This window comes from Ptychodera flava, chromosome 3, assembly GCF_041260155.1.
Source record: "Ptychodera flava strain L36383 chromosome 3, AS_Pfla_20210202, whole genome shotgun sequence".
In the NCBI taxonomy this organism is placed as follows: Eukaryota; Metazoa; Hemichordata; class Enteropneusta; family Ptychoderidae; genus Ptychodera; species Ptychodera flava.
Genome location: NC_091930.1, coordinates 49135702 through 49146748, shown reverse-complemented (window position 1 = coordinate 49146748; position 11047 = coordinate 49135702). Strand labels below are relative to the sequence as shown.

Here is an 11047-nt window from a genome sequence, read left to right as displayed (position 1 = left end):
ATTGAACATATGCTTAGGTTTTGGTAAAAAAGGTATCGAGTGATAAAGTCATTACACGTAGACAACGTAAAGACTATTATCCATGCTTGCATGTAACTGATATCAAATGTCATTCAAAATATTACAGACTCTTATTCTTCGCAGCATACATGAATCTCGGTTTGGTTACATGGTAGCAATTTTTGTCATTGGCAATATTTAACGATGTCAAAAATGCATATGAGAAAAGATGAATTGCAAGCTGTTCTCATACAACACAGCAATCGTCGTTTTCTACTAGTTCTCTATTGCCACCTTTAGTCCAATCAAGGAACACTAAAGGCAACAGGGACTATGTCGTATTTTGATGACTTACTGTTGTTTTATTGCATTTTTTTTTATCACTTCAGATGACCCTAAGGTAGAAACACTTCCAGTTCAACGAGTCAGACAGGGAGATGACACGTCATTGAAGTGCACTGCACGAAGCGTTTCTGGTGTTGACAAGTTTCAGTGGATTACGCCAAGTGGTTCTGTGGTCAATGGACGTACGCTTACACTGCGAAATGTACAAATATCAGATAAGGGGATTTACAATTGCACAGCGAGAAACACATTTTGTGATGAGATCGGTGGTTACGGACACGGGTCGAATTACACATACATTGATGTACTATGTGAGTATATGAGAGAGAGAGAGAGAGAGAGAGAGAGAGAGAGAGAGAGAGAGAGAGAGAGAGAGAGAAAGAGAGGGAGAGAGGGGAGGCTGACAGACAAACACAAACATGCAGGCCGCTGATATATCGAAAAGATATCCATTGAGTACGAAACAGGTAAGACGACATGGCATAGGTGACTAACAACAAATAGACATGTAAGTGACAAATTCAAAAGCGTATTTATAATGATCGCATGGAAATTAAAACTTTTGATGACCACATTTCTATGTACCTTTTATACAAAGTAAATTATCCGCGAGGAAACGTTTCCTACCGACAACATTCAATAATTTAACCCATACGCGCCAACAATATCCGTATTTATAATTATAATATGCTTATTGAGCCGTCTTTATTTACGGCCTGGAGGGGTCGGAGGAATTTCATCGGAACTTCCAAAATTTCGAGTAACCACCCATTGCCAACCATGATTAATTTGAGTAACCCGCTCTCTAACTCAGAAATTTTGACAGACCCCCACAAACAAAGAAGTTTAATACAAATACATGTTTTTGTAACATTCACATAAATGCATCACAAAGTGACAACAAAATACAACCATATAGTATTGTGTAATTTGGATGTGTATCGTGACAGGGTTTTCTGACTGGGCAGAGTTTGCAGGTACAGGGAGGGAGAACACGAGAGGCTAAGGGGGAAGTGTCAGAGGGGACTGTCCCTATCCTAAATGGAATATTTTGAGAAACTGATGTGTGATACGCTGCAGTCTGATGCAATCTGAGATGTGTTTTTATTTTTTTTCTAAGTAAAACTGCTAAAATACTCCAAGGGTGGGGGAGAGCACGAGAGGGGGATCCACTCTTGTGTTGATACTTTAGAAAAATCGATGCGTGTAATGGTTCAATCTGAGAGGAGTTTCAATTTATTGTTTGAAAATTACATCGAACACTGTTATTTTTAAGTATTACATTTTCAGCATGATCAGTGTTTGAGTCATAATATTCAACAATCAAACAATGACAATACATTTTGTGAAAAGCACTTCTTAGTTTGCCAGTGATTGAGGACCAAAGAATATGCTGGGATAGAAAATATATGACCTACTTCAGATATTTCTGCAGCTGCCAGCTTCTAGATAAAAGACTGAATGCGGTACGGTTAGTTTTCAATGTTTGTGTTATAAGAAAGGATGTGTTCAAAACAGTTAAGTTTTGTCCTAGATCCTGTGAAAAATTGAGAAATTGATGTATGTGCAAAAAAATGGCGCAATCTTGTGCAATCTGAGAGGTGTTTTTGTCTTTTACAAGTAAAACTGTTAGAACAGCCCAAAGGGGAGAGCATGAGAGGGGGTGTACCCCCTCTCGTAAGGAATATTTTGAGAAATTGATGTGTGCAACGGTGCAATCTGAGAGGGGTTACATTTCGCACAATTGAGTGACCCCCCTCTTCCTCTCTGTATTTTGAGTAACCCCCCTTGAAGTTGTCAATATTTTTAGTGAGCCCCCTGACATTTCTCCAACCCCCAGCCGTAAATAATGACGGCTCCCTAAGCTGGGATCCGGCAAACTGATTTGCTGGAACAGAAATTTACATTCTCAACAAGAAGACCTGCGCGCTGCGTAACATTTTTGAACGTGCGCAAATTTCGAACTCCAGCTTGAGAGCTCAACACACCGTAATGTCCGAACGAGTGCACGGCTTGAGATTGATTTTGGTTGTTCAATTTTAGTCTAGTGCAGCTCAATTAACCCACAAATGAAGAATTTGTAGAAGCAGAGACGTCGATGTAACAACAACATAATTTTTCAGAATTCTTTCATATACAATTCTTCAACTTCGGTGTGTAATCACGATATCGATGCGTTGCGGTATCGTATTGTATTGTATGGAATTGACTGTGCACACTTTGAAACGTTCTTCTTAGCGTTTGTGTAAAGGCTGGGCGCTCCTGAACCCTCATTCCAATTTCGGTCCTAAATAATGACATTGTCCACTTGTATCTAATTTAGAATATTGTAATGAGGTTATAAACGTCAAGCGAGGGTATTTAGTTGCTGATATAAGACCTCTGGGGTGAAAATTAGCTTCGCTCGGTGATTATTTCCTGCCAAATATGATAATTTTCACCACAGAGGTCTTATATCCGCAACAAATACGCTCGCTTGACTTTTATAACCTCTATTCATTTATTTCATTAAATTACTTAAATTTAATATATTGATCGATAGTATGATATGTTTTCAAGGTATGTTGAGAATGGTTTTCTCGTTGTATTTATAATATCATCATTGTTTTGACGGAATTTAGATTTATAGTATAACTACACCAAAATCGATCTTCTATTTCTTTGATTAAATATGCATATCGCAGTTCTACAACTTTCTATAACCTACTGATTATGATTACTGACTGTATCCTATGGTTTTACAGATCGGCCAAAAGACGTGTCTCTAACAGGAAACACTGCCATGAAGACAGAAGAGTCTTTGACGCTTACATGCACAACAAGCCGAAGTAATCCAGCTTCAACCATCACGTGGTATAAGAACGGTTCACCTTTACAAGGACATCCTGGTGTTATCAACATTACGACAATTACCGAAGAAAGTAGCGGTCACAGTGGATTTATAACGAAAGAACAATTACATATGAAACTCCAACCTTTCGATAATGCAGCAAATATACAATGTTCAGCAAAGAATCCTGACTTCCACGATGCCAATGATGTCTTCTCAAGGGAAGTTACTCTGTCAGTTTTATGTAAGGATACGATTTATTGAGAATGCAGAATGGAACTCTTTGTAAATGTTGATGACGTTTCTTCTTTGTCAGTTTTTAAGCTTTGTATTTAATGCTGGTCACCCATTCGAACGATGATCGAACATTACCAAGTAAAAATGTTTTCGGAAAAATGGTAGACAATTCTTCTCAAAACACATAAAAAATTTTAATTTTATCATCTATCATTAGTTCCGCCAAACCAACCTGAAGACTGTCGTACACAGCTCACGAAAACGACCCCTGGAAATGAATTGGTAGTCAATTCATGGTTAATACTTCAGTGTACTTCCTGTAGTAGTAATCCTCCCGCCGATATATCGTGGTACATGGATGGGTTCGAAGTGAAGTCATCGAATCAAACAGAACACCAACCAGGTCAATTCAATGGGATAATTTCACATAAAGAACTTCAGATAGAATTAACCTATGAACACCACGGCCTTTCGATATACTGTGTAGCCACCAACCGGGATTTTTCAGGACAAACATACCAGTCAAAGAAAATAGACTTGGATGTACAATGTGAGTATAGCAGCGAATAATCTTTGTTGAAATATGCTTTGTCCGTTTTTCTTGACTGGGCAATTAAATACTGCGTATCATCGTTTATTATTTGTTAATTTTTTGAAGACGCGCCTTTTTCCGCTGATGACGTGAATCATAAGAGAGTAGCAGTGGCCGTTGGTGAAAATGCAGCTTTACAATGCCAGGTGAGAGGCAATCCAACCCCATATATACAATGGTATGACCAACATTGGAATCCATTACCGTCCGGTGATAACAGACTGTATGTCAAAGATGACCTTTGGAAAACGATTCATGAAAGTACGGTGTACATTGAAGATGTCAGCAATAGTGATTACGGGAGATATTATTGCAATGGCAACAATAAACATGGCAACGTCGAGATTGTCATAGTCCTCACAAGAAAATGTAAGTTCTCTGAGAATAATTTCCATATAGTTAGTCATGCTTACCTTGTGCAAAGTTCCTTTGTATAGTTGCACTATTGTGCTGGACTCGAAGTAGGTACAGCAATTAATGTATTAATTGTATCAGAATATGGCATGTATGTCAGTCTTTTACTTATTCATTCTAATTTCTCTTTTTAAAACATCGCAGCTGCTCCGGATGCTGTCTTAGATATCGACATCAGTATGGTAAAAAATATCATTACCATGTGTTGGACAGCGGGTTATAACGGTGGCGATGATCAGACATTCTACGTCGAGTATGTGAAACTCCCTGAAGGTATCAAGAAAACGACTGGAGAAATATATGATAGTGGGTTCGGAGACTTCTCTGTCAATATAAGTGGTTTGGCTGAGGGAACTCGTTACAACATAACAGTTGTAAGCAAGAATGATTACGGAGAAAAAAGAAGTCGAACGTTTACACTTAGGACAGAAGGTAAATGCAATAGGCGCACTATAATGACTTACCTAAAACGGTGGCATGACCGTTACATCAAAATTTGTCACCCCCATACACCTATTACACCATAACAGAGGACATGCATTGTGAAAATCCGAACCCATTCCCATTGCAGCGATTTTTGGCATGGCAAAACATCAGGATTTCTACACTGCAAAGTTAACTTTTATTCAGATATTAGATCGTGGTTTTGCCTCTGTCCCCCCAAAATTGAAATTAGTTGTTGGGGAAAACCCTCGGCAGCGGCAGCCGAGGGTTTTCCCCAGTGGCCTCCGACGCTTTGACTTCAAATTCACAGTGACCACAGGAGGGCGCTAGACTTATGAAAAAGGTCTATAGGAGAAAATGTATTTCAAATTTATTTAAATCGAAAAGTATGACGATTGTTACATCGCAAATATTTGTACGCATTCATTGTCTTGTTTCTATGTGATCATTTGCAATTCAAGATGACTAATTGTTTATGTAGGTTATCTTGTAATGATGTCTTCAGGCACTCCATCGATTTTTTTGGTTTTGTATTGCTGTCCATGTTTTTAACGGTGGGTAATATGACAGAACCCCATGGCCGGTGAGTGCAAGCGCGCCGTACTAGCGGTATCTGCACGCTTACTTTGCAAAGATTTTACGGGAAATTTAAAGTAAGATACGGCAAACGTAACTTGTCGAACGATCAAATTTCAGTGTTCACCGTGGCACACAAGCGCTCACTGTTATCAATAGCGTGTCGGACACACAAGCACAGAATAAACTTCATGCAATGGTGACTTTCTATGGTAAACAGGGAATGTCCGGTGAGAAAACTACAGGCAAACACGTCTCTGTGAAAATTTTAACTGTTTTATTGGCTCTGCTGCGACCGCAATTACGTGTGTTTCGATGCATGATGGCCGCCGTGGTACGGCGGCCACCGTGTAGCCATGGCGCTAGAAACGGACGTTGCCCGTTGTCAATGTTTTTGCTTCGCTGACAAACAAACTGCTCTTTCCGATAATAAAAATCATCCTCACACTCTAATAAGTACATCCAATTTTCTTTATCGTAGATTTTATCGGTAATGTCATGCATTTTACTGTAAGTAGCAGCGAACCAAAGTGAAATGAAGTCTTGTAGACGACATTTTTTTTGTGTTTACAAACAAAAATAGTTCCGGGTCAAAATTGGTAAATATTCATTAACATAAAGGAATGGCATAATGTTTTTAGTATTGCACTGCAGTGCAAATACCGGTAGTACGCGCGCGCTTCGATCCGAGTAAACTGTGGTACATATGTAATAATACCCTTAATTATGAAATGATGCGTTATTTTGACAGCTAACATACCTTTGACTGAGAGAATGTGATAACATGCACTGGTGACGTGCATTTGTTAATGATTAGCACGTCGCAAGCAGATCACAATGAACGAGCTGTCCATAGCTTTCACATAAGACTTTTCAAGTTATTCTACCTCATTCCGTATTTCTTTCTAGAACGTATCTACGCATCTTCACCAAAACACAGTGTAACATTGCCAATCATCATAACCTCCAGTGCCATAGCTTTGGCTGGGGTCATCGTTGGACTGGTTTTTGTAATCCGCCGTTGGTCTAAAGCGAATTTTCGTAAGTCAACAACAATTTATCAAATTATGTGTCAAACCACTTTCAATAAGTAAAAAAATATTTATTATCGTATCTATATTTGAATTTGTTTTAGAATAATTTATTTTATTCTCTCTATCTCTTGCAGGACATATGACATCGGGCCATAGTTATGAAAGTATAAACGATGGTACGTTTTATGTTAAATATAACATGTCATTCTCTCTCTCTCTCTCTCTCTCTCTTCTCTCTCTCTCTCTCTCTCTCTCTCAACAATTTGCAGAGTTGCGTTGTTATCATTTTCATTTATTTAGTTGCATCTATAGTTCATTGATATTGGCCTATTCATTTGTATAGGGAACACAATAGTATGTGGATACAATGCTTTTCGTGGACTGCTTCATGAATAGATCTACTCTTCAGTTAATCATTGATGTTTTATTGTTCCTTTCGTTTACCCACAGTCGTTGTTTGTTTTGTATATTATATGTTTATTATTGCTTTTGTTGTGAAGACATGTTCCTGAAAGACGAAAATCTTAGTAATTTTCATTCTGATTATAACTACTAACTTTAAATTGGTAATCTAAAAACCAAGCAAAATGGTAAGGGATAGTAAATCATTTGTTTTTATTTTGTTAATACCGATGTTTGCTTTACACTAATACTTGTATTAATATACTCATATGAATATTTCTTATGAACATATCCACAGAACGCCGGGGTCATAGTACATCAGAAAGTCTTAATGACAGAACCCAGGAACCGGGCAACATTGAGAGTATTCCTCTGAGAAATATTGTGACAAGAGAGGAAGAGAGCGATAGTACATCTGATGATGATCAAGTAAGATATTAGTGAGATATTTTAAAGACTGTTGTTGGCTTCATGTGAGATACAAAAAATATTACTGAATATTAATACTATTTACTGGTAAATCAGGTTTCACTCCAAAATCTTTAAAGTTGTTTCTAATTTGCTGCACAAACATGTAATTAATAAAATCTAGCCAATTTAAATCAACGGAATGCGTTAAAGCAAAAAAAAAAAAAAAAAAACTGGGTCGGAAGATATTCATTATTGTTTATCAAAGATAATGCCTTTCTGTGTATATTTATAGTTACAATTGATTTGATATCTTCAAAAATATATATCTTGAATAATAATCTGCTACATATCCACTAAATATTGCAAAGCATATATATGCATTGCGTAAATAGGTCAGTGTCCCCTCTGCATTACATTTCAGACATCTGATCCTTACACTGACCTCGGCGAAAGGAAAATGTCGCAAACGTACTGAAACCTGGAAAGTTTGTTGTCTGGCAATTTCTTTCCATTACATTTCAGACATCCAATGCTTATACTGACCTCGACGTAAAGAGGAATTCACCAACTTACATGAAACCTGGGAAGCTGGTATTTGAATTTCCTCGCGACCGACTTCATATCACGGAAACCATATGGACTAGTAGATTCTACCGAATTGACAAAGCCATAGCTTGGTTTATAGATGGTAAAGATGGACCAAGTGATGTTGCAATCAAAATTGAGATAGGTAAGAAATGAGTAAAGTTTTAGGTGCAACATGCTTTAGAACGTGATGTTCGAAAATTGATTGTGTTCCTGCACAATATTTTTTTTCAATTAATCACTGTAATTATGGATACATTTTGACAGAGTCAACAGATCCTGAGATTCGGACTGCCATGTTACAAGAAATTAGACTAATAAAAAAAATCAACAACGACGACAATGTGATAAAAATGTTGGGATACTGTACTGAAGACGGTAAGATTATTATCTTACATATTCAAAAACAGACTTTCATTTGGTCAAGACAAGGAAATATTGGAACATGTAGACACAATTTGATAATAGATTACTTAGTTTTACATCATTTACAAATCTCTGATACCTTAATGCGTTTAAATAATAATACATGTATAACAAGATATGGGTCTTAATACTTCATTTGAAACACAGTATAATATTCCATTGAAACACAATATAATATAAGGTTATTCACGAAATACAGGTAATGAGGTTCTATGTGTGAGTACATCGTGCAGCCGAGGTATTGCGTACGATGTACAAGGACATAAATCCCGGTATTGTGTAAATTACTGTACTATCATTTATTATTTTTGTCCAATTTAACCACAAAGTGTCGAAGTTAGAGCATTTTGGTATAAACGTCACGCACAGCATCGAGCGATCGCGAGCAGACTGGGAACGCGTCCGCTAAATAAGTGCACGGAAATAAATTTCAACCCGTACAGTGCAGTTCACGTGGTGGATATCGTTGGTCAGCGGCATGAGTTTTACTCAGAGGTTTCATATTCACAGAGTGAAGAACTAAATTTTTCGAAGTATATTTTTGTACAAAATGTAAAATGTTCTCTTATTTTTCCCGGTGTTGACGTGGAGGTTTTACGAGGTCAAAGCTCAAATAGTGTCCATTAGCACCTAAGGTTATTGTACTCTGCGTCAAAGCTATTGGACTCCGTGTCCTCTGCTATCGAAACTTAATACTGTACGATGGAAGACGCGATCGTATAATGATACAAGGTTATTCACAAATACCGGGATTTACATCCTGGTACGTAGTGCAGCGGAAGTATTGTCAGAGACGCGTAGGGTCCGAGGACAATACCGAAGTCCAATGTACGAAGACACTGGCGCAGCGCGTGCGCTAAGCGCGCGGTACGAAAGTTCAATCAGCGCAGCGCATTGCATGTGGTTGATATTGTAGGTCAGCTGCGTAATTTCACTCAAATTCACAGGTTTTGGACTAGCAATTTCACTTCGTGAAGTACTGAATATTGAGAAGTATAATTTATAAAATTTAAAATCATCCTTCCGTTTTCCCCACGTTGACTTAAAAGGCGTTTTGAGGTCAAAGGTCAAATAGCGTCCAATAACACCTTGAGTTATTGTACTCCACATCAAAGTTATTGGACTCCTCTGATACCAAAACCTACTGTACGATGAAACTTCCTAGGTTACAGACGCAGGTGTATAATAATATTTATTATTTAGGTCCTATGACTCTAATCATGGAGTATGCATCGTATGGTAATTTGAAGACTTACCTGAAAGATAATCGTCAGCATTTTACACCTGGTAAACACGAGTCTGCGAGGAGACAAATGCTGGGATTTGCTACAGACGTCGCTAGTGGGATGAAACATCTACAAAGAAACAAGGTAATGGCATGAGGACATGTTTTGTTTGTGTTATGTGAAGTGTCATGACCGACATGTTATATATTGGAACGCGAATCGACTAATAAAAAGGAAACGCCATGTATACTACACATGGCACAAGTGCTAACCAAATAACCTGAAGAAAGTGAAACGTGCAAACGGCGGATATAATTTTTGGTTTGCAAATCTTGACTTCACCAGTATTGCTTCCAAAAATACCTACCAAAAGATGAAATCCTTGATGAGAACACCTTAATAACTTAATTAAAGGTTCATCATTTTCTGATTGATATTGTTTGACCCGATTTTTGTTTTTTTCCTATGGTAGATTGTACATCGATACCTGGCAGCCAAACATGTGTTGGTGTGTGAGGGAGGTGTCTGCAAGATATCTAACTTTAGTTACACCACCGGTGTAATGAGTGACAAAGCGTTTTTCGATACCAATACAGTAGGCATTTCTTTCTTTCTTCTTTCTTTCTTTTTCCTTTATTTTTCATTCTTTATATTTTTATTATTTATTCACTCATCCATTTATTAGTTACTTATTAACTTCAATGTAGTAGCTGAAATACTTAAATGCACCATATTTAATTCGAAAATGTATGACATTTGTTCATCGCATCTGTCTACTATAATAAATTATAATCATTATTCATATTATCGTTCATCAGCTTATTTGACGTATTCTTTTTTGTGTTTGAGAAACGCCACCTTACGGGCGTTTTATTGACAGAATATTTGCAAATGACCGTTTTGTGACTAAATATGGAATGACTGAGTACTAGACGATGAAGACGCTTAGTGTGATTTGTCTCAATCGACGTAATGGATAAAATATGGTGTCAAGCAGAAGATGTAGTGGATAAAATAATTATTTCGTCAAAGAGGCTAAAAAACGTGTGCGCATATATCTTTATTATTAGACACATAACTTCCCTCTGAAGGGAAGAAAAGCGTTACAAAAACAAATGAGGGAGTTACTCAAAAGAAAACAAAACAGTGTTTCAAAGTAATAATAAGAAAAAAGAAATAAAATATAAGTGATTGTCTGCATCAAGTTTTCTTTCTTTCTTTCTTTCTTTCTTTCTTTGTTTCTTTCTTTCTTTCTTCCTTTCATGTAGACAATCCCATACCAGTGGATGGCACCGGAAACATTAATGAATAAAACGTTCACGCTTGAAACAGATGTGTGGTCGTTTGGCATCGTTGTTTGGGAGATATTTTCTCTTGGTAATAATCAATTACAGAAATGATGTTCTTGCATTCCTAATGTGGATTTTTTTCATACGTCTGATGTGTCGTGAGATTCGGTCGGTAAAAATTAAACACTGCTTGGCATTGCACTGCAAACAATTGTATGGGTAGGATATTCTGCCGA

The 11047-nt window shown here is 37.3% G+C and overlaps 1 protein-coding gene across 1 annotated transcript; it reads left to right on the top strand.

Annotated features, from left to right (window-relative positions):
* Positions 1 to 395: 395 nt before the first annotated feature.
* LOC139129369 (fibroblast growth factor receptor 2-like) lies at positions 396 to 10922 on the top strand. The gene is made up of 13 exons (XM_070695002.1): positions 396 to 656; positions 3090 to 3419; positions 3630 to 3962; positions 4071 to 4373; positions 4563 to 4850; positions 6348 to 6479; positions 6607 to 6648; positions 7173 to 7303; positions 7808 to 8015; positions 8138 to 8248; positions 9500 to 9666; positions 9995 to 10117; positions 10791 to 10922. The coding sequence occupies exons 2-13, from the start codon at positions 3128 to 3130 to the stop codon at positions 10920 to 10922; spliced, it is 2262 nt and encodes a 753-aa protein (XP_070551103.1). The 5' UTR covers positions 396 to 656; positions 3090 to 3127.
* Positions 10923 to 11047: the final 125 nt, after the last annotated feature.

Excerpts from the sequence above, each read along its gene's own strand:
- LOC139129369 (XM_070695002.1), top strand. The coding sequence starts at position 3,128 with ATGAAGACAGAAGAGTCTTTGACGCTTACATGCACAACAAGCCGAAGT. Across the intron at positions 7,304-7,807 it reads GTACATCTGATGATGATCAA|ACATCCAATGCTTATACTGA; the intron begins GTAAGATATTAG and ends ATTACATTTCAG. Across the intron at positions 8,016-8,137 it reads TGCAATCAAAATTGAGATAG|AGTCAACAGATCCTGAGATT; the intron begins GTAAGAAATGAG and ends ACATTTTGACAG.